This window comes from Ranitomeya imitator, chromosome 1 (genome assembly GCF_032444005.1).
Source record: "Ranitomeya imitator isolate aRanImi1 chromosome 1, aRanImi1.pri, whole genome shotgun sequence".
Classification (NCBI taxonomy): Eukaryota; Metazoa; Chordata; class Amphibia; order Anura; family Dendrobatidae; genus Ranitomeya; species Ranitomeya imitator.
The window spans coordinates 1,018,565,086-1,018,589,796 of NC_091282.1; the positions used below are offsets into that span (position 1 = coordinate 1,018,565,086).

The 24,711-nt window shown below is 43.0% G+C and overlaps 1 protein-coding gene across 1 annotated transcript in view; it reads right to left on the reverse strand.

Annotated features, from left to right (window-relative positions):
• Positions 1-24,711, reverse strand: part of RNF150 (ring finger protein 150) — a 261,021-nt gene that overhangs the window by 58,184 nt on the left and 178,126 nt on the right. Inside the window, exons 3-4 of the mRNA XM_069743985.1 lie at positions 4,394-4,465; positions 1,765-1,847 (exon numbers count right to left, since the gene is read on the reverse strand). Of these exons, the coding sequence (XP_069600086.1) occupies positions 1,765-1,847; positions 4,394-4,465 (155 nt within the window). The remainder of the gene's footprint in view (positions 1-1,764; positions 1,848-4,393; positions 4,466-24,711) is intronic.

Here is a 24,711-nt window from a genome sequence, read left to right on the forward strand (position 1 = left end):
CGAGCTGGCAGAAGAAAGCCATTGCTGCTATGGGCAGCACGGTGGCACAGTGGATAGCACAGCAGCCTTGCAGCGCTGGAGTCCTAGGTTCAAGCCCCACTAAGGACAACATCTGCAAAGAGTTTGTATGTTCTCTCCGTGTTTGCGTGGGTTTCCTCCGGGTACTCCGGTTTCCTCCCACATTCCAAAGACATACTGATAGGGAATTTAGATTGTGAGCCCCAACGGGGACAGCGATGATAATGTGTGCAAACTGTAAAGCGCTGCAGAATATGTTAGCGCTATATAAAAATAAAGATTATTATTATTGCTGCGCAAATGCCACAAAGTATCTCGCCTACAATATGGAAAACAGCAGAGACAAGTCTCAAAACTTCTGGAACAAGGTAATTTGGAGTGATGAGGCCAAAATTGAACTTTTTGGCCACAACCATAAACGTTACATTTGGAGAGAGGTCAACAAGGCCTATGATGAAAGGAACACCATTCCTATTGTAAAGCATGGAGGTGGATTGCTGATGTTTTGGGGATGTGTGAGCTACAAAGGCACAGGAAACTTGGTCAAAGTAGAAGGAAAGATGAATGGAGCACGTTTTCAGCAAATACATGAGGCAAATTTGCAATCATCAGCACGGAAACTGCGCATAAGACGTACTTGGACATTCCAACATGACAACGATCCAAAATACAAGGCCAAGTCGACCTGTCATTGGCTACAGCAGAACAAAGTGAAGGTTCTGGAGCAGACATCTCAGTCTCCTGACCTCAATATCATTAAGCCACTCTGGGGAGATCTCAAGCGTGCAGTTCATCCTTGACAGTCCAGGAATTTACAGGAACTGGAGGCTTTTTGCCAAGAATAGTGGGCAGCTTTACCACCTGAGAAAATAAATAACCTCATCCACAACTACCACAAAAGACTTCAAGCTGTCATTGAGGTTAGAGGGGGCAATGCACGGAATTAAGAAATGGGGTATGTGAACTTTTGATCAGCGTCATTTGGATGTTTTGGTTTGTCATTATGATTTAAAAAGAGAAAACACAGTACCATAGTTGGACAATAAATGGCTTCACCCAGCCACTAACCATGAATGGAGAAAAAGTTTTGGTGTAATCATTCATATTATCTGAAAATAGGCCAAGAAAGCAAAAATTCTGCTGGGGTATGTAAACTTTTGAGCACAACTGTACTTGTAAATTAATCGGCATATCTGTACGGAGATTTCTCAAGTGTGTAAGTCAGCAGTGGTCTGATATTAGTCTATATAGATATAAAAAAAGCAACTTTAGAATTATCTTTCATAGTTTTAAGGTTGAAAAAAAGACAAGAGTCCATTGTATTTAACCTATAACTTAACGTGTTGATCCAGAGGAAGGAAAAAAAATCCAATGATGCATTTGCCCATTGCCCCATATTAAGGGAAAATTCCTTCCCGATTCCACATGTGGCAAACAGACTATTATTGATTACCCCAAATAGATGTTTCAATTCAACACTGCATAAAGGATAATAAGATTACGACCAGACGGAGATGAAAATCTTATTTGCTGCAGCAGTTTGTCATTTCTGCGATTCCAAGTTGCTTTCCTGTGATAAGTGATAAATGGCATGCAATTCAGTCGGCAACAGTTCTAAAGCAAACGGCATCCTCAATTTATTATTTACAAAGTCTGCAAGGTTTCAGCTCGTAAAACATGTCAGAGCTTGGAATGCGTTCCAGGGCACATGCTGGCATAAGACGTGCCAGCAATGCATCAACTCACCGGCACGGCAAGATTCGGACAACATCATTAGGTTTATATCCTTCAATACATACAGCGCAGTTATCAAAATCTGGCTCCGTCTCCTGTAACAAAGACAGCAACAATTAGAAGTGTTTGTGAAATGCGCGGCTCATTCTGGCGTATCCATATGGAGAGGTGAGAGAAAGGATGACGCCTCTATCTCTGCTCGGAAATACAGAACAAGACCCAACAAAACGACTAATATCACATCAGATCCTCGACAAAAGCTAAACTTCATGAGGATTTTACAGAAGAACTTAACTAAAATACACTGAAAATAGAAATGTTGCATGCCACAGTGTTCAGACTGTAAATACGGGGAGATGTTTACACAGGGGGGATACATGTGACCCATAAATGCCATAGAAGTAATACAAATTTACCCATAAGAAAAATCAAGCAAACACAGGTTAAAGTTCCCAAATGGGATTAATAAGTGTAATAAAACAATAAAATTATTAAATTAAAAAATACATATATACTTTATATATATGACCCCTCTTTTCCCCAATCGTAAATAGCAAATTCTAATAAATCTAAAGATTATATTTATATTGTTTTGCTGTTCCCAAACTAATAACATTTAAAAATATTTATCCCATATGGTGAACATGAAAAATAAAAACTGGAATTCTTAAAATGGAATAAAAAGCTGTGACAATTTTGTATATACCATAAGATGGGGGAAGGGGTTCTGACACTAGAAATAACATTCATAATAAAGTGGTGCCATAGTTACACAAGAACTGAGACCAATAAATAGAAGATGGACCATAGGTAAGAGTCAGGAAGTTCTTATATATTGCAATATATCTTGTGTTTAGATGGTAGATTGTGATCGCCCGCGGGCAGGGTCTTCTCTCCCCATGTATTACTCTGTCACTGTACTTGTCGTCTACCTTATGTTTTATACTTATGTTATGTACTATAAACCCTGTTTGCACCTTTTCATGTGCAGTGTCCTAAGATATAATAATTATAAATTAGTTAGTTTCTACTCTCACAAGTGAGTGACCATTCTATAATCCAGATTTTGAACAATCCAGCACTTGTCACATCTCATCGTTATACCATCACAAGGCACATGTGTCATTTAGGGCCAAGGTGACAATCCCTGTGAAAGCTGTAATAAGAAATATATATTTTTGACAGGGTTTAATGCTGATATCATTTTGTTGAATGAATTGCAATTTCAGTAGCATGTCCGATGCTATACATTGGTAGCAGGGCATAAACTCTGCATAAATGATAGGAGAACCAGCTCACTCTTGTTTAGGCTATTACAATTCTTGGCACAGAGAAAGCCAACCCTGCCCGCTGTGGCACAGAGAAAGCCAACCCTGCCCGGCATGGCACAGAGAAAGCCAACCCTGCCCGGTGTTGCACAGAGAAAGCCAACCCTGCCCGGCATGACACAGAGAAAGCCAACCCTGCCCGGTGTGGCACAGAGAAAGCCAACCCTGCCCGGCATGGCACAGAGAAAGCCAACCCTGCCCGGTGTGGCACAGAGAAAGCCAACCCTGCCCGGCATGGCACAGAGAAAGCCAACTCTGCCCGGTGTGGCACAGAGAAAGCCAACCCTGCCCGGCATGGCACAGAGAAAGCCAACCCTGCCCGGTGTGGCACAGAGAAAGCCAACCCTGCCAGACATGGCAGAAAAAGCCAACCCTGCCCGGTGTGGCACAGAGAAAGCCAACCCTGCCTGGCGTGGCACAGAGAAAGCCAACCCTGCCTGGCATGGCACAGAGAAAGCCAACATTGCCCGGTGTGGCACAGAGAAAGCCAACCCTGCCTGGCATGGCACAGGGAAAGCCAACCCTGCCCGGTGTGGCACAGAGAAAGCCAACACTGCCCAGTGTGGCACTGCAAAGATCCAGAAAAAAGAGAGTCTTCCAAGTAACATAGGAAGCTTTCTTCCAACAAGTTAAAAAGGTACATCCTCAAGTACTGTATGTCTAAGATTCCTACGTCTTTTCCTACGTCTTATGATTTTAGATTTACTTGTTGGAATAAAGCTTTTTTATTTGTAATATGGCTGGCTCTTTTAGTTAAAAACGCCGGGGAGGTGACAGGTTCCCTTTAAACTCTAGAGACAATGAAAATGTTACTGGTCCACAGAACATCCCAAACTAGTGCCAGAAAGGAAATAACTTCTATTAAATCCTCTCACCGCGCCGTACTAGTCATTAGAATTGTAGCTCTATGCAAGTTATTGGACAAACCCTTTAAAAGGAATCTGACGGTCGATTCATGGGCAGCTTTCATGCAGCCAGTGCCTGGTACATGCCGCCTGTGAGTCGGGGAGCATGTATCAGCTGTCAGGTTCCCTATAAAAGATAATAGGGGTGAGCAATGTTGGTATTTATTTTGTTCTTCTACTAACGTCATGACATTAGCAACAACATCAACCAGTGGTTCATCAACCGGAATCGATCATTTCAATTAACGTTTATTAATTACACTTGTTTGTCACGTTGGCTGGGAAGTCAATACACCCATGGTCAGGTAAAAACATGCGTACGCGAGAGTCTATTTCTTTACGATGGGAATAAATCTTAGAGCACAGAGTTAATCACTTGTTACGTGTAAGGTGAAATAATATTATTACCTTATCTCCTTTTTTAATGGTTCTGACTTGCAATTTGCTGATGGCTTTTTTTGCAGCATCCCCAAGCCGCCTCTGAAAAATGAATACAAAAACCCACATGTGAATTTGATACACTGATTTTCTAGTATGTTTCTGAATATTTGACATACATATTGGGGCGGGTTTACTATCCAATATTCCGGGTAATCCTGTCTGCTATTTAAACAGTGCAAACTTTCAATGTAGGATATTTGTGAACAATGTTTCATGATCATCTTTCAGTGTAAACATGCTGCCGATCATCCATGAACGCAACTATATTATGTGCAGCGCAAAAAATCATCGTTCTCAGTGGTGCACCACCATCTGTAAACAGGAATCACTGAGAACTGTGCACCACCGAGAACTGTGGCAGCCTATGTGCACTGAGTAACCTATTATAGATCGCTCATTCATTTACAGCAGTCTGCCTGTGTAGAAAAAATATTAAATGACTGACGATCAATAAAGGTTACCGATTGGCAGTCGTTTAGCTCCGCCAGTTGGTTTGTGTACACTAGCCAGTCTGTAACTGCTCCAACTTGATCTCAGTGGGTCATGCTGGAAGATACATTTGTGGCTTCGAATAATACCTTAGTCTAGCTTTACACCGCCTTTTTGTTAGCATAAGGTACTTTGGTCTAGCTTTACACCACCTTTTTGTTAGCATATGATACTTTGGTCTAGCTTTATTCCACCTTTTTGTTAGCATATGATACTTTGGTCTAGCTTTACATCGCCTTTTTGTTAGCATAAGATACTTTAGTCTAGTTTTCCACCATCTTTTTGTTAGCATAAGATACTTTGGTCTAGCTTTACACCACCTTTTTGTTAGCATATGATACTTTGGTCTAGCTTTATTCCACCTTTTTGTTAGCATATGATACTTTGGTCTAGCTTTACATCGCCTTTTTGTTAGCATAAGATACTTTAGTCTAGCTTTACACCATCTTTTTGTTAGCATAAGATACTTTGGTCTAGCTTTACACCACCTTTTTGTTAGCATAAGATACTTTGGTCTAGTTTTCCACCATCTTTTTGTTAGCATAAGATACTTTGGTCTATCTTTACACCACCTTTTTGTTAGCATAAGATACTTTGGTCTAGCTTTACACCGCCTTTTTGTTAGCATAAGGTACTTTGGTCTAGCTTTACACCACCTTTTTGTTAGCATATGATACTTTGGTCTAGCTTTATTCCACCTTTTTCTTAGCATATGATACTTTGGTCTAGCTTTACATCGCCTTTTTGTTAGCATAAGATACTTTAGTCTAGCTTTACACCATCTTTTTGTTAGCATAAGATACTTTGGTCTATCTTTACACCACCTTTTTGTCAGCATAAGATACTTTGGTCTAGCTTTACACCGCCTTTTTGTTAGCATAAGGTACTTTGGTCTAGCTTTACACCACCTTTTTGTTAGCATATGATACTTTGGTCTAGCTTTATTCCACCTTTTTGTTAGCATATGATACTTTGGTCTAGCTTTACATCGCCTTTTTGTTAGCATAAGATACTTTAGTCTAGCTTTACACCATCTTTTTGTTAGCATAAGATACTTTGGTCTAGCTTTACACCACCTTTTTGTTAGCATAAGATACTTTGGTCTAGTTTTACACCACCTTTTTGTTAGCATAAGATACTTTGGTCTAGTTTTCCACCATCTTTTTGTTAGCATAAGATACTTTGGTCTATCTTTACACCACCTTTTTGTTAGCATAAGATACTTTGGTCTAGCTTTACACCACCTATTTGTTAGCATCACACTTTTGCTCCTAATTTGTGAGCGCATTTTAAACAAGACTTCTTTTAGCTAAGCCTTTTCCCTTTTCCATGATGCCATTGTCTTAAGAACCACAAAAAAGTGACTTAAAACACAGAATAAATAGGTCTAAAATGAATGCAATATGCACCAATTGTTACCCGTGTTACCCACCAATAACTGGGCACAAGAGCATTAGTAATTTTGCCCCAGTATGTTAAACAATTCCAATATTGCGACTATAACGCAACACCCTATAGACCACCATTGTCTGCACAACAAATAAATAGCGAATGTAATGCACAATTTACGGTCTCATTTTTGCAGGTTTTCTCTGCCAGGACAGTCACTGGATGTAAGAGGACTGAAGTGGACAAACCCAATGATTTAAGTTGACACTCGGCTGACATAAGGTTTGCGGAGTACCGCTATGTGAGCTAAGTGGCCATGTAAGAAGACAGAAATCTGCTTTGACAGATAAAAGTCAATATCGGTGTGTGTACTATGACACATAAGACGTAATGTACTACAAAAACCTCTGAAAAGACAAAACACAGAGAAATATGGAAAATACTTAATGTATGCTCACACTTCTCAGTGAAAAAAAATTGAACAAGAGGAGGCACATATTTGATCACTGTTAACAGGCAAACATAGATCAAATCTGGAAGATTTTCAGAGATCACATAGGCATTGGATCTGATGGATACAATCATTACTAGAATATCATCTTGGATTATAGCAAAAATTCATTCATTCATTCATTCATTCATTATTCAGTTTTTATGATTAATTTTGCTTAAAATTCATTATGTCTTTTGTGCTTTTTTTTCGGTCCTTGTCATTTTTGGGTTTTGCTCAATAATGTGAAAATGGTTAGCATCACCCAGACATTTTCGACTAATTCATAGTTTGCAATTTGTAAAAATATCACAAATATTTGGTAGAATTGCTCTCCAGTGTCCTGGCGGGGTACAAAATCTGCAGATTTTTTGTTTGCGCATTTGAAGACTAACGCGCAACCTTTGAAAGTTTATCGAAAGCCTCATGCACCATAATACTCTGAAAAATCATATCATTTGCTTTAAATTAATCAAACATTTTCTGCAATTTTTTATTAATTCTGCTCAAAGTCCACCAGGGAAAACAGAAAGGCAAAATGGAAAAATGACTTAAAAATGGATGCCGCAGAGCTGCTGTGTAGACCCAGATTCTCTATACAAATCATAGGGTTTTGGAGCATTACAGGTCTGTAGAATACATAGGATTTTTATCGTATGTGGTCAGGTATACAGAGAACCTATTCAAGACCCAGTCGCGTGTTCCAGTCTTTTATCTCCTCAGGAGGAGAAACGTGAGGTGTGCTGTCCCCCCAGATACAATGAAGTGTACAATTAGGGAAGACCACAGAGAGCTCCACATAATGAGAAACAACAAGAATAGCCAGTCCATTCTGTGCAGTGGCCTTAGAATAATGGCGATCAGCAGGCTTCTTCCTCATCTGTAGACATATTTCTAAAACAGCCAACACGTCAAGGTGCTAAAAGACAAAACTGGGAACATTGTGTTCAGATGCTGGATCTCTCCAGCGGTGACGGGAAGTAATCAAACCGGTCTTATAATAATAGTCCTCAGCATGCAAACCCTTAAAGAATAAGACCAAACTGCAACGCGCCAAAAGCCCAAGACTTCTTAGAAATGCGCAAGATGCACTTAATAAGACTACGGAAAATGAAAGACAGGAGGCCATGTAGCTGCTGAACTACAAGTCTCAGAATGCCTTGTCTGATAGCAACATTATAAAAGAGATCACAGACTATTTCCATTCACAAGATCAAACATTGACAAGTGAATACAAAATACCTATTCTAGATGAAGAAAATTAAGCTTTATAGGAGTAAAACTTACCATTGAAAACTGGGATCTGAGAAGATTTGCTACGTAAAGGGGTTGTCAGGTTTAAATAAGATACCCCCTATCCATAGCATGTGATAAATGGCTGATCAGTGGGGGTCCGATTGCTGGGACTCACATCGATCAGGACAGGAAACTTTTATCCCCGTTATTGTGGGGCAGCGTTGCACGTTTGATTGCAGCTCTGTTCATTCCTTATGGAGCTGCTAAGTGCTGCACTCGGCATTTTCTGACAACCCCATAGACATAGAGAATGACAGGAGGCTTCTCACCTGCCACTCCATTTTGTAATGGGGGATAAAAGTACCCCGACTGAGAGAAAAATTCCCAATTCTGCGAATCGGTCCAGGTCCCAGCAGTGGGATGTCCACAATCAATAAAATATCACCTGACCAGTGGATAACTTATTTTAAGTGGACAACCCCTTTAATTACCAACTCTCAGCTATTAGGCTGCATTCACACTGTGCTGCCTATGAGAGAAATCCCTGCAGCTCGTCTTCCCCCCCGGCTACCAGCGGACTGCAAGTTGAAGGGAACCCCTCAGGTCCCCCATGTCCTCCAACCCCACCTATGTATGAGTAAATTCTCTGCCTAAACCAGCCCTGTGAAAAGCTTTTTGGTAAAAATTAGGTTTAGAAAAGCACTTACATTGCCCCCGTTTCCTAGTCTGGGGAACCTAACGCCCCATCGAATAGTCAAATCCCTAATTAGCTAAGGAAAAGCTGAGGTTATAGATGCTTTTTTAAACCAAATTTTTCCCCAAAAAATGGAAAACAGGATTGGTTAGGTGGGGAATGTACCGGTACATAAGTGAATGCTGCCGGTTAGAGGGCAAGGGGGACCTGACACGATCCCTTTAAAGACAAATGAGTGCAGAGGGGAAAACTGGTGAGAATGTAGGATAAGCCAGAAATGGTGTTAGTCCTCATGGACACAGGACAGATTATTTGGAAAATTTACATGAAAGTATACCTTCCCACTAAGCACCGATATGGACATGTTATTAGTCAGTGCTATGTGTGCCCATACTTAGGCAGTGTTTTGTGGGACTTTTGTGAACGTTATGATAATACTGCATGTGTTCTTTATTGAGGGACACAAAGAAAGGTACGGAACCGGGCACAATCCAACATAAGCCCACATCACAATATGTCACCACTTTCCCTTCACAGGCTGCAGCCCTATAATGGATCTGATCTTATCTAGTATTTGAAGTATGGTACCTCCACCTCCAGAGAGAACATCAAATACTGATAATAAATCCATATTAAAGGGAAGTTGCCACCAGTTTTCTTGCATTTTTTTTGTGAAATTAAGCTTAAAATAGTAATTAAAATGTATTAATGCAATGTTTGCACTGTTTGCAAACATTTCTATATGAAAAATCTATATTTTTTTTACAAATATATATACGGTATATATTATTACCACTAGGGGGAGCATCTTCTGTTTCAGACCTTATAGGGAACTTGTCACCCCAAAAATCGAAGGTGAGCTAAGCCCACCAGCATCAGGGGCTTATCTACAGCATTCTGGAATGCTGTAGATAAGCCCCCGATGAATACTGAAAGATGATAAAAAGAGGTTAGATTATACTCACCCAGGGGCTTTCCCGCTGCGGTCAGGTCCAATGGGTGTCGCGGTCCGGTCCAGCGCCTCCCATCTTCTTACGATGTCGTCCTCTACTTGTCTTCACGCTGTGGCTCTGGCTTTGGCTGCAAAGTACTGCAGTGCGCAGGCGCCGGGAAAGGTCAGAGAGGCCCGGCGCCTGTGCACTGCAGTACTTTGCTTTGCCTTCAACAGGGCAGACAAAGTACGCCTGCACCGGAGCCGCAGCGTGAAGACAAGAAGAGGACGTCATCATAAGAAGATGGGAGGCCCCGAACCGGACCGGGACGCCCATCGGACCGCCCCTGGGTGAGTATAATCTAACCTGTTTTGCTTACCTTTCAGGTTACATCGGGGGCTTATCTGCAGCATTCCAGAATGCTGTAGATAAGCCCCTGATACCGGTGGGCTTAGCTCACCTTCGATTTTGGGGGTCACAGGTTCCCTTTAAGCAGCTATAGTGAGACTTATCAGCTTTACTGTTAGCAGGTAAATTGGGGCAGTAACTGCTGATATCACTATTTCCCTCCCCTTTTGGGTAGTGTAGTATCCCTGGGGCAGAATGAAGAGTAGCACCACAGGGCAGAGCTGTTTTGTGTGTGAGTGCCCTGTGATCTGCTATCACCAGTAGTTACTGTCGCTCTCTCTCCCATCAGTCTTCAAATGTCTCTCTCACCCAAATTACATGTATCTCTCACCCCCTCCACAATGCCTGGCCATTCACTGCAAACCCACAGCTCCTTATCTTATCTTACTGAGGGATTAATCACAGGCTCCTGCCAAGCAGCTCCTGCTCCAATAATGCTAATGGGACACTGTTCCTCCTTGATGTCTCTGCTATTCTGCTGTGCTTTTATCCTGCATTTACTACTTTCAGTCTTCAATCTAGGATCTGTTCTGCTGGAAGCAGTGCTGCTTATGTTAGCAGATCCGAGGGCTCCATGAAAATGGCAGCAGAATACTCCCACTACTGAGAATTGTACAGCCCACAGAGGCGTGCCCAGTTCACAGCAGTGACATCTCCATTATAATAGAGTAGGCGTCCGTCTGTTATCTCCTATGACCATGGGGTGCCGTATTATGACACTGAAAGTGTCATGCTGCTACTGTGAAAGCAAGATGTCAGCCCCCAGTGCCATCTTTAACGCCTTTCTGCCATTAGACGTACAATTCCGTCCATGTGGGGTGGGCCCTACTTCCCAAGGACAGAATAGTATGTCCAGCGTGATCAGCCGCGCTCACGGGGGGAGCGCAGCCGATCGCGGCCGGGTGTCAGCTATCGCAGCTGACATCCGGCACTATGTGCCAGGAGCGGTCACGGACACCCCGGCACATTAACCCCCGACACACTGCGATCAAACATGATCGCAGTGTTCCGGCGGTATAAGGAAGCATCGCGCAGGGAGGGGGCTCCCTGCGTGCTTCCCTGAGACCCGCGGAGCAACGCAATGTGATCGTGTTGCTGCGAGGGTCTCTTACCTCCTCCTCCCTGCAGGCCCGGATCCAAAATGGCCGTGGGGCTGCATCCGGGTCCTGCAGGGAGGTGGCTTACCAGCGCCTGCTCAGAGCAAGCACTGGTAAGCGTCCCTGCTGTGCCTCTGTGATCGCTGATCTGACACAGTGCACAGCAAAGTGTCAGATCAGCGATCTGTCAATAAAACGTGATGCCCCCCCTGGGTCAAAGTAAAAAAGTTAAAAAAAATTTTTTTTACATGTGTGAAAAAAAAATAAATTCCTAAATAAATAGATAAATAGATACAAAACTATGTAAAGCAGTTAATACAAGAGAAGATAGTATTCTGCTACAGATGGATCTGGATAAGTTGGAAACTTGGGCTGAAAGGTGGCAGATGAGGTTTAACAATGATAAATGTAAGGTTATACACATGGGAAGAAGGAATCAATATCACCATTACACACTGAATGGGAAACCACTGGGTAAATCTGACAGGGAGAAGGACTTGGGGATCCTAGTTAATGATAAACTTACCTGGAGCAGCCAGTGCCAGGCAGCAGCTGCCAAGGCAAACAGGATCATGGGGTGCATTAAAAGAGGTCTGAATACACATGATGAGAGCATTATACTGCCTCTGTACAAATCCCTAGTTAGACCGCACATGGAGTACTGTGTCCAGTTTTGGGCACCGGTGCTCAGGAAGGATATAATGGAACTAGAGAGAGTACAAAGGAGGGCAACAAAATTAATAAAGGGGATGGGAGAACTACAATACCCAGATAGATTAGCGAAATTAGGATTATTTAGTCTAGAAAAAAGACGACTGAGGGGCGATCTAATAACCATGTATAAGTATATAAGGGGACAATACAAATATCTCGCTGAGGATCTGTTTATACCAAGGAAGGTGACGGGCACAAGGGGGCATTCTTTGCGTCTGGAGGAGAGAAGGTTTTTCCACCAACATAGAAGAGGATTCTTTACTGTTAGGGCAGTGAGAATCTGGAATTGCTTGTCTGAGGAGGTGGTGATGGCGAACTCAGTCGAGGGGTTCAAGAGAGGCCTGGATGTCTTCCTGGAGCAGAACAATATTGTATCATACAATTATTAGGTTCTGTAGAAGGACGTAGATCTGGGGATTTATTATGATGGAATATAGGCTGAACTGGATGGACAAATGTCTTTTTTCGGCCTTACTAACTATGTTACTATGTTACTATGTAAATAATAATAAAAAAAATATTATTCCAATAAATACATTCCTTTATCTAAATAAAAAAAACTAAAACAATAAAAGTACACATATTTAGTATCGCCATGTCCGTAACGACCCGTCCTATAAAACTGTCCCACTAGTTAACCCCTTCAGTGAACACTGTAAAAAAAAGGCAAAAATCAACGCTTTATTATCATACCGCCAAACAAAAAGTGGAATAACACACGATTAAAAAGACAGATATAAATATCCATGGTACCGCTGAAAACGTCATCTTGTCCTGCAAAAAACGAGCCGCGATACAGCATCATCAGCGAAAAAATAAAAAAGTTATAGTCCTCAGAATAAAGCGATGCAAAAATAATTATTTTTTCTAAAAAATAGTTTTTATTGTATAAAAGCGCCAAAACATAAAAAAAAAGAAATAAATGAGGTATCGCTGTAATTGTACTGACCCGAAGAATAAAACTGCTTTATCCATTTTACCAAACGCGGAACGGTATAAATGCCCCCCCAAAAGAAATTCATGAATAGCTGGTTTTTGGTCATTCTGCCTTACAAAAATCGAAATAAAAGCGATCAAAAAATGTCACGTGCCCGAAAATGTTACCAATAAAAACGTCAACTCGTCCCGCAAAAAAGAAGACCTCAAATGACTCTGTGGACGAAAGTATGGAAAAATTATAGCTCTCAAAATGTGGTAACGCAAAAAAATATTTTTTGCAATAAAAAGCGTCTTTTAGTGTGTGACGGCTGCCAATCATAAAAATCCGCTAAAAAACCCGCTATAAAAGTAAATCAAACCCCCCTTCATCACCCCCTTAGTTAGGGAAAAATTAAAACATTTAAAAAATGTAATTATTTCCATTTTCCCATTAGGATTAGGGCTAGGGTTGGGGCTAGGGTTAGGGCTAGGGTTAGGGCTACAGTTAGGGTTGGGGCTAAACTTAGGGTTTGGATTACATTTACGGTCGGGAATAGGGTTGGGATTAGGGTTAGGGGTGTGGTTAGGGTTACAGTTGAGATTAAGGTTAGGGGTGTGTTTGGATTAGGGTTTCAGTCATCAGGGGCTCTCCAAATGTCATGGCGTCTGATATCAATTCCAGCCAATTTTGCGCTGAAAAAGTAAAACAGTGCTCCTTCCCTTCCGAGCTCTCCTGTGCGCCCAAACAGGGGTTTACCCCAACATATGGGGTATCAGCGTACTCAGGACACATTGCACAACAACTTTTGGGGTCCAATTTCTCCTGTTACCCTTGGGAAAATACAAAACTGGGGGCTAAAAAATAAGTTTTGTGGGAAAAAATATTTTTTTTTTTATTTTCACGGCTCTGCGTTATAAGCTGTAGTGAAACACTTGGGGGTTCAAAGCTCTCATAACACATCTAGATGAGTTCCTTAGGGGTTCTACTTTCTAAAATGGTGTCACTTGTGGGGGGTTTCAATGTTTAGGCACATCAGTGGCTCTCCAAACGCAACATGGCGTCCCATCTCAATTCCTGTAAATTTTGCATTGAAAAGTCAAACGGCGCTCCTTCCCTTCCGAGCTCTCCCCTGCGTCCAAACAGTAGTTTACCCCCACATAGTACTCAGGACAAATTGTACAACAACTTTTGGGGTCCATTTTCTCCTGTTACCCTTGGTAAAATAAAACAAATTGGAGCTGAAGTAAACTTTTTGTGAAAAAAAAGTTAAATGTTCATTTTTATTTAAACATTCTAAAAATTCCCGTGAAACACCTGAAAGGTTAATAAACTTCTTGAATTTGGTTTTGAGCACGTTGAGGGGTGCAGTTTTTAAAATGGTGTCACACTTGGTTATTTTCTATCATATAGACCCCTAAAAATGACTTCAAATGTGATGTGGTCCCTAAAAAAAATGGTGTTGTAAAAATGAGAAATTGCTGGTGAACTTTTAACCCTTATAACTCCCTAACAAAAAAAAAATTTGGTTCCATAATTGTGCTGATGTAAAGTAGACATGTGGGAAATGTTACTTAAGTAAGTATTTTGTGTGACATATCTCTGTGATTTAATTGCATAAAAATTCAAAGTTGGAAAATTGCAAAATTATTTGTGCTGCTACAGAGGCAATGCACTAATGGAGTCAGAGCTCTTTATTCCACGAGTGCCCGCAGCCTTGATGGGCAGCATCTTACGGAGGAGAAACACGAGCATCAATATGTACCACAGTGACAGAAAGCCCCCCGTCTGCTTCCCTGCAGGTGCCCACTTTCAGAACCATCAGGTCTCGATCATTAGAAATACATTGTTTATTTCACTTTTAGCATTTGGCCACTGATTTCCAAATAGAAGCTTAAAGGATCTGGAGATTGAATGTGCAATAAGTGATAACCCCTTTAAATGTGCCATAGAGCGAACTAACACTGTTGCTCTATCCTTTGGCTCATGCACTTGGCGGACAGAGGTAAGGTGGTCTTCTTAGGCTGCGTGTCCACGTTCAGGATGGCCTGCGGTATCGCCGGAGCGGCTTAGCCGCTCTGCGGTAAGCCCCGCCCCCTTTCTGGGACGCGATGATGCCGGATGTGTTCACAGCACACATCCGGCATCATCGCTCCTCACCATAGGGCCCTGTGCTATATCTTGCGGCGACGCAAGATATACGGACATGCTGCGATCTGAAAAGACGCGCAGCATGTCCGGAGTCGCAGGGCCGCCGCGTGCATGTTACCACGCATAGTGGAGACGGGATTTCATTAAATCCCCTCCACTATGCTGTAACATCTGGACACTGCGTGTCTGACGCTGCGGCTCTATGCAGCGTCAGACACGCAGCGTTTCCTGCACGTGGACACATACCCTTAGGGTATGTGTCCACTTTCAGGATGGCCGGCGGTATCGCCAGAGCGTCTTAGCCGCTCTGCGGTAAGCCCCGCCCCCTTTCTGGGACGCGATGATGCCGGATGTGTTCTCAGCACACATCCGGGATCATCGCTCCCCACCATAGCGCCCTGTGCTATATCTTGCGGCGACGCTGCGTCGCCGCAAGATATACGGACATGCTGTGATCTGAAAAGACGCGCAGCATGTCCGGAGTCGCAGGGCCGCCGCGTGCGTGTTACCACGCATAGTGGAGACGGGATTTCCTTAAATCCCCTCCACTATGCTGTAACATCTGGACGCTGCGTGTTTGACGCTGCGTCCCTATGCAGCGTCAAAGACGCAGCGTTTACTGCACGTGGACACATACCCTAAGTCTTCATACATCCGAGACAAATGGACGGATTTTGATCAGAGTATTTTTTGTTATTTGATCAGAGTATGGTCTGAGCGTCACCAGTTTTTCTTGTACTTGGAGAAAAATAGTTTCTCCACCTTCTCCTTTGTGACAGTTTGTGAAAATGGGACCTCTCTCGGATGTCATCCTACTGCGGTCCGATTTTTTCACAGACCCATAGACTTACATCTGTGATTTTGATCTGATCGTCGGATCAAAATTGAACATATCTCTGCGATTCTGCAGGCTGCTCAGTCTGTGAATGGCCCCATAGACTATCATAGACACGGACATATGAATGGCCCCATAGTGTTCTCCGTGAAAACCACGGATAGCACTCGTACGCAAAAAATATGTCTGAATGAGGCCTTGCTGGGAAGAATAAGTCTGTACACATGAAGTTCATTAAAGAGATCTGTCAGCAGGTTTTTGCTACCTCGAGCAGCATAATGTAGGAAAAGACACCGTGATTCCAATGATGAATCACTTAGTTTACCGGGTGCAGCAGTTGTGACACAATCAGAATACCAGGCTCTGTATGGACATTGTTGACAGTGAGCTGCTTATCAGAGAGGAAGACGTGGTTTGTCTTAATAGGCTCGAGAGACCTAGAACAGATAATGTTCAGGTGATTAAACCTTTATTGTATGGAAACAACAGCACTCAGCCTGATAAGTGACACATCCCTGAATTCAGTATTTTAATTCCTACATCTTGCTGTCCCCAGATTACATAGCAAAAACTGCTGACAGATTTTCTCTAAAGCTATTATGGCCGCACACAGAGGGAGTATTTTACAGTTCCAGTAAAGTGGATGGGATTTAAAGAAGTCTCATGCCCTCTGAGCTTCTTCTTTACTCAACGTAAACTGACCTGTTTCAAATCCTCAACATGTCACTTTCTCTTGCAGAACACTAAGTTATGTGCAGATTTAACTTGCATTAGGCCAGGATCACACACGCGAGAAATATGTTAATACCCGGCATGGCTGCCGTCACTCAGGTGCGGAACGTGCGGCTCCATGTATTGCTATGCGGCCGCACCCTCCTCTCCTGAGTGACGTCAGTCATGCCGGGTACTAACATGCGAGACTCGGCCGTATTTCTCGCATGTGTGATCCCGGCCTTAGGTGCAGAAAATCCGCAGGTATAAAAAGCACAATGGAAATGCATCAAAAGCACATGGAATCCGCACACGACTATACCAATAGCCAAACACCAGGTAGCATCAAGACCAAAGCAGCTTTAATAAAAACAGGATCAAAAATGTGATAAAAACACGTGTAAAAAGAGCAATGAAGAACACAAGTAACCTGATATAAATAATAGGTGCAGAAAACCTGCCACATGAATTACTCACCAAAGCGGTTTGTGGGGACGAAGCCTAATGCCTACCATAGGTAAAAAGAGTCTGTGGAGGCCACATCCCCATCTACGCAGAGCCACACTAATATTATCACGAGTCCCTACACCGAGGGTAGCGAGAAAACACAATTCCCACTAGAGAAGAAGGAGAAGCATCTGTGGGAGTGAGCGCCGAGAGCTGAGGGAAACTGGGCAAGGACACAAGCCACAGGAGGCCGCACAAGCACGGCAAGCAGTGAGGAACACAAGGGCCAAAATAGGGTTTACAAAAAAATTCGGGAAAACACACCATAACCTTTTAACATCAGACAGAGTTGTTCCAGAACATAACCCTCTGCTCTACAGTAAATGTGATTGTACAGCTTAATCCAGTGTGTGACAAGTCTTCTCCGTGACGACAGACAGCTAATTCATTTCAATGTTTATCTGTCCAATATTTTTAGGAAAAAAACTCACAGACGGACATGTTGTGACTAGTGATGAGTGAATATACTCGTTACCCGAGATTTCCTGAGCACGCTGGGGTGACCTCCGAGTATTTTTTAGTGCTCGGAGATTTAGTTTTCATCACCTCAGCTGACTGATTTACATCTGTTAGCCAGCTTGATTACATGTGGGGATTCCCTAGCAACCAGGCAACCCCCACATGTACTTATGCTGGGTAACAGCTGTAAATCATTCAGCTGCGGCAAGAAAAACTAAATCTCCGAGCACTAAAAAATACCCGGAGGACCCCCGAGCGTGCTCGAGAAATCTCGAGTAGCGAGTATATTCACTCATCACTAGTTGTGAGGCGTTAAACACTGTGTCACTGGCACATGTATAGCAGAAGACAGATGATATATTGGAATAAAAAACATTTGTAGATCCTTTATATCAAAGATATATTTGCTAAAGAGTTAAAGGGGGATATCCACTACAGATTCTTCACTTTGCAGAGTGGAAACTAAAAAATGCAGATGCAAATTTAACACCTTTATGGAACTGCTCACGCATCACAGTCATGTCATGGATTATGTTGCAGTTTTTTTAAAAAAATTAAGCAAACAGTGGTGCCATGGCTGCAATGTGTGCCTAATCTCACCCAGGGCTCTCTATGGATCACCATGTTTCATGTTGACTCTCATGGAGTTCAGGTGTAGCATCCAGAATAACACACACACACACACACACACACACACACACACACACACACACACACACACACACACACACACACACACACACACACACAATACCACCATTCAAGTCTAACTCAAGCTGTGATCCCCTCTACCTACATCGAAGATCTTTATTTTAGAGGTTACTTTAATAGTCTGGAAAATATACCGTACTTAAAAAAAAAAGTTAACAGTCCTGAGTATTCTGAACTATTGGATGTCTAATGAGATCCCATCTGTTTAGAGCTCCAGGCCTATACTTACGTCAACATGTACAGGGGAGGGGAGTATAGTATGAAAAGTGTGAATTCTGGATCATTTATTTTTTCCATTCTTCTGGACAGAAATAGAAGGGTCACAAAAGAGCATATTTCACAACTTTGCAGCCCTTACAAAGTAATTTTCCTCCACACAATGATATCTCTACACCCCCATGCTGACCCCAAAACAGTAGGATGCCCCATCTTTGACCCCAATAAAACCCTCCATACAGCATAACAGGTCCAACACAACCCTACATGCAGTATGATGGCCCCAACACAATCCTCCTCACTGTTTGATGGCCCTTACTAACCCTCCAAACAATATAATGGCCCCCACACAGGCCTCCAAGCTGTATAATGGCCCCCACACAGTCCTCAAAAGTATGAAAGACCCATAAAAGTATGAAAGACCCATAATAGCCCTCCAAACAGTATAATGGTCCCCGCATAGACCTGAAAACAGTATAATAGACCCCCACATAGCCCTGCAAACAGTATAATGGCCCAAATGTAGCCATCCATAAACAATAAAGGCTACCACATAGCCTTCCATATAGTAGAATGGCCCCTACATAGCCCTCACAATATCATAGTGGCCCCCATATAGTATAATGGGTCAAATATAGCCCTACAAATAGTATAATAGTCCCCAACATAGCCTTCCATACAGTATAATGGCCCCACATTGCCTTCCATATAGTATAATGGGCCCCACATAATACTCCATGCAGTATAATGCATCCACATTGCCCTCCATGTATTATAATGCATACCACATTGTCTTCCATGTAGTATATTACACCACACAAAGTCCTCCGTGTAGTTTAATGGGCCCCACAGCCCTCCACGTAAGTATAATGCACTGTATATAGCCCTCCATATAGTTTAATGGGCCCTACATTGTCCTTCATACAGTGTAGTGGTCCCCACATTGTCTTCCATACAGTATAATGGGCCCCACATAGTCATTCATACCCTATGGGGCCCATACAGCCTTTCTTATAGTATAATGGGCCCTATGTAGCCATCCATACAGTACAATGGGCCACCATTGCCTTCCATACAGTATAATAGGCCCCACATACTCCTCCATTCAGTATAATGGTTCCACCATTGTTCTTCATGCTCTATTGCCTTCCATGCAGTGTAATGGGTCACACATAATTCTTCATATATTATAATGGTCCCCCATTGCTTTCCAACCAGTATAATGCACCCCACATAGTCCTCCATAATAGGCCCCAAGTTGTCCTCCATACAGCATAATGGGCCCGACATAGTCCCCCATACAGTATAATGTGCCCCACATAGTCCTCCATACAGTATAATGGGCCCCACATAGTCCTCCATAAAGTATAATGGGCCCCACATAGTCCTCCACACAGTGTAATGGGCCCCACAAAGTCCTCCATACAGTATAATGGGCCCCACAAAGTCCTCCATACGGTAGAATGGGCCCCACATTGTCATCCATACAGTATAGTGGGACACACATAGTCATCTATACAGTATAATATTAGCACCTGAAGTGTGATAGGACAGCTTGGATAACAAATGAAAAACACCTGTTGTCCTGTCCGATAAGAATGGACAAAGGCAAATGGTAATCAGCATCCGGACAGCGACAAATCCTGCTGTGGCTTGATGCCGACAGAAGAGCACAGGATTGAATCCAGAGTCATAACAGTATAATGTACCCCAAATTATTCTCCATACAGTATAATGTGACCCACATAGTCCTCCATACAGTATAATGGGCCCTACATAGTCCTCCTGACAGTCTTCCATACAGTATAATGGGCCCCATATTGTACTCCATACAGTATAATGAGCCACACATAATCCTCCATGTAGTATAAAGGGCGACGATTGCCTTCCATACAGTGTAATGTGCCCCGCTTTGTCTTCCATACACTGTAACGAGTCCCACAATGTTCTCATTGATTAAAAACTAAATACTCACCTTTTCCTCATTCCCCGGAGATCTGGTCTCTTTAGCATGTGGTCTGAAGTGCCACTCATCCCAGTGCAGCGAGCGCAATGTAGTGACGTCATCATGCCTGCTGCGCTGAGATGACAGTTCTTAGATCCTGAGGGATAATGATGGAGGAGAGAGCAGATGGCCCTCTCTTTCATAATTATTTTCAACTGTATTGCCATCCACAGTTGAAAGTGTGGTAATAGGTGGGTATTGCCCCCCACCTCGGTGCATTACTGGCCATGAAGACTGACAAAGTGGATAACAAACTAACCCAGAAATTCATGCTTCTCTTCCATCTATCACAGACAATCGCATGTTGTTTCCCAATGTTTAGTAGTAGTACAAATTCACCGCACACTCTTGTTTGTCAGTTTGCAAGCGTGTTTTCACAATTTTATTCCAAAGATAGTCTCAAACAGATAAATAAACCACAAGCAGTGCAGTGATATACTTGATATAAAACCCAACGTTTCGACCCTCCAGGGTCTTAGTCATGGGGTTACTTGGTTGTTGTAGCCAGAGTAGAGGGTAAAGAATGTGGAAAGGGACCCCTGGTGTTTAGGTGCCCGAGACTGCTTGTTGCGTGGTGTAGAGTTATAGAGCGGCGCATCCGCGCCCTGCTCAGTGTGCGGCTGTTTGGCTCCTTATCGCGTTTCCCAATGTTTGTCATTCTGGTAACAAAGCTTGGTGTAAGAACTAACAAATGGACGATTTGCTGCTAAATATGACTGATTCAGGTACACTAGGAAATTATAGCTCTTGCGTTTGATGTTTCACCAAGTCTACGTTTGGAATAAAAACCTTAATTTTATAACCTTGGCTTACAGTACTGTTAGGAGGAATCACTGGCCTGCTGAAGGAGCCTCTGTGCTTTCAAGGATTGCAAATAAAATTTTCCATTTAGCCAGTTAGTCAAGATACCACTTTTAGAATACTTTTGTCTTTTTGAGCATAAAAGTAATTTGTGCTTGATACTACAAATAAGTACCGTAGTTAACCAAGAACGCAGATTCCCCTGACAGGGTTCCCTTGGGACCACAGAATTAGTGGGTAGCCTGCAAGTGTCTGGATTCCTGTTACATGGGTCAATGGACAGAATGAGAAAACAGACTTACTGGTAATCAAATAATGGAGCCACGAGGGGCCATGGGTAGACAGAGGCACAGATGTAGTAATGGAGTGTTTGCTGAACAGGCCCAGCAATCTCCGGCTGCCGAGAAAAGCAGGTGGTCTGGGAAGACTGGGGAGGATGATAGCGTGATTTATACAGAGGGGAAAATAAGTATTTGATACACTGCAGATTTTGCCAGTTTTCCCACCTACAAAGAATGCAGAGTTCTGAAATTTTTATTGTAGGTACACTTCAACAGTAAGAGACAGAATATATAAAAAACAAAACAAACACAAAAAAAAACGGAAAATTACATTGTATAATTTTTACATCATTAAATTGCATTTTATTGCATGAAATAAGTATTTTACCACCTACCAGCAAGAATTCTGGCTCTCAAAGACCTGTTAGTTTTTCTTTAAGAAGTCCTCCTACTCTGCACTCATGACCTGTATTAATTGCACCTGTTAGAACTCGTTACTTGTATAAAAGACACCAGTTCATTCACTCAATCAATCACACTCCAACCTCTGCACCATGGCCAGGACCAAAGAGCTGTCTAAGGACACCAGGGACAAAATTGTAGATCTCCTCAAGGCTGGGATGGGCTACAGGTCAATAGGCAAGCAGATTGGTGAGAAGGCAACAACCGTTGGTACAATTATTAGAAAATGAAAGAAACACAAGATGACTGTCAATCTTTCTTGGTCTGGGGCTCCATGCAAGATGTCCCTTTGTGGGTTAGGAAAGATTCTGAGAAAGGTCAGGATTGAGAACAGAACTACACGGGAGGACCTGGTCAATGACTTGAAGAGAGCTAGGACCACAGTCTCAAATATTACTGTTAGGAACACACTACACCGTCATGGAATAAAATATTGCAGGGCACGCAAGGTCCCCCTGCCCACACCAGCACATGCCCAGGCCCGTTTGAAGTTTGCCACTGACCATCTGGATAATTGAGAGGAGGCATGGGAGGTCTTGTCTTCAGATGGGACCAAAATAGAACTTTTAGGTATCCACTCCACTCATCGTGTTTGTAAGAAGGATGAGTACAACCTCAAGAAAACCGTAACATCCGTGAAGCATGGAGGGGGAAACATCATACTTTGGAGGTGCCTTTATGCAAAGGGGACAGGATGACTGCACTGAATTGAAGAGAGAATGGACGGGGTCAAGTATCGCAGGAATTTGGCCAACAACCTCAGTAAGAGCATTGAAGATGGGTCGTGGCTGGGTCTTACAGTATGACAATGACCTGAAACACACAACCAGAGCAACTAAGGATTGGGTCCGTAAGAAGCTTATCAAGGTCCTGGAGTGGTCTAGCCAGGGTTTAGACCTGAGCCCAATAGAAAATCTTTAGAATAAGCTGAAACTCAATGTTGCCCAGGAACAATCCCCAAACCTGAAAGATCTGGAGAAGATCTGCAAGGAGAAGTGGACCAAATATTAAGTTCTGTTTCTATATTAGATGAAATACTTGTCCTGATTCTGCATTGAAGCATTACAATGAAACCCTGCAAAGTGCTCTGGATGAAGCTGCTCCTCCTATACATAAAACAACTCGGCACAGACGGCAACAACCGTGGCACACGCTGCAAACACGTTTCCTGCAGCGGTGCTCCAGGTGCGCAGAACGTCTGTGGAGAAAATCTAATCTACCCGAAGATTTCATCCATTATAAGTTCATGCTAAAGACATACAATTCTGCCCTTCACCTCTCCAAACAAACCTACTTCAACACCCTCATCACCTCCCTGTCCAATAACCCTAAACGTCTCTTTGACACGTTCCAGTCCCTACTCAACCCAAGAGAGCAGGCCCCAACCACGGATCTCCGTGCTGACGATCTGGCCAATTACTTCAAAGAAAAAATTGACCACATTCGACAGGAAATCATCTCCCAATCTCTTCATACCATGCACTGTCCTCCCTCCCCCACTGCATCTAGTTCACTCTCTGACTTTGAAGCAGTTACAGAAGAAGAAGTAAGCAGGCTCCTTGCATCTTCTCGCCCGACCACTTGCACCAGTGACCCCATTCCGTCACATCTCCTCCAGTCCCTTTCCCCGGCTGTCACCTCTCACCTAACAAAAATATTCAACCTTTCCCTCACTTCCGGTATTTTTCCCTCCTCATTTAAGCATGCCATCATACATCCATTACTTAAAAAACCATCCCTCGATCAAAACTGTGCCGCTAATTATAGACCTGTCTCTAATCTTCCCTTCATCTCTAAACTCCTCGAACGCCTTGTCCACTCCCGTCTTACCCGCTATCTCTCAGATAACTCTCTTCTCGACCCTCTTCAATCTGGCTTCCGCTCTTTACACTCTACTGAAACTGCCCTCACTAAAGTCTCTAATGACCTACTAACAGCTAAATCTAATGGTCACTACTCCATGCTAATTCTCTTGGATCTCTCTGCAGCATTCGACACTGTGGATCATCAGCTCCTCCTCACTATGCTCCGCTCCATCGGCCTCAAGGACACCGTTCTCTCCTGGTTCTCCTCCTATCTCTCTGACCGATCCTTCACTGTATGTTTTGCTGGTTCCTCCTCCTCTCACCTTCCCCTTACTGTTGGGGTTCCTCAAGGATCAGTCCTAGGCCCCCTACTCTTCTCGTTGTATACTGCCCCTATTGGACAAACAATCAGTAGATTTGGTTTCCAGTACCATCTCTATGCTGACGACACCCAATTATACACTTCTGCTCCCGATATCACACTGACCTTTTTAGAAAACACCAGTGATTGTCTTACCGCTGTCTCTAACATCATGTCCTCCCTCTATCTGAAACTAAACCTGTCAAAAACTGAACTCCTCGTGTTCTCTCCCTCTACTAACCTACCTTTGCCTGACATTGCCATCTCCGTGTGCGGTTCCACCATTACTCCAAAGCAACATGCCCGCTGCCTTGGGGTCATCCTTGATTCTGACCTTTCATTCACCCCCTACATCCGATCACTGGATCGCTCTTCTTACCTGCATCTCAAAAACATTTCTAGAATTCGCCCTTTTCTTACTTTCGACTCTGCAAAAACTCTTACTGTTTCACTTATTCATTCTCGTCTGGACTATTGTAACTCTCTACTAATCGGCCTCCCTCTTACCAAACTCTCCCCACTCCAATCTGTCCTGAATGCTGCAGCCAGGATCATATTCCTCACCAACCGTTACACCGATGCCTCTACCCTGTGCCAGTCATTACACTGGCTACC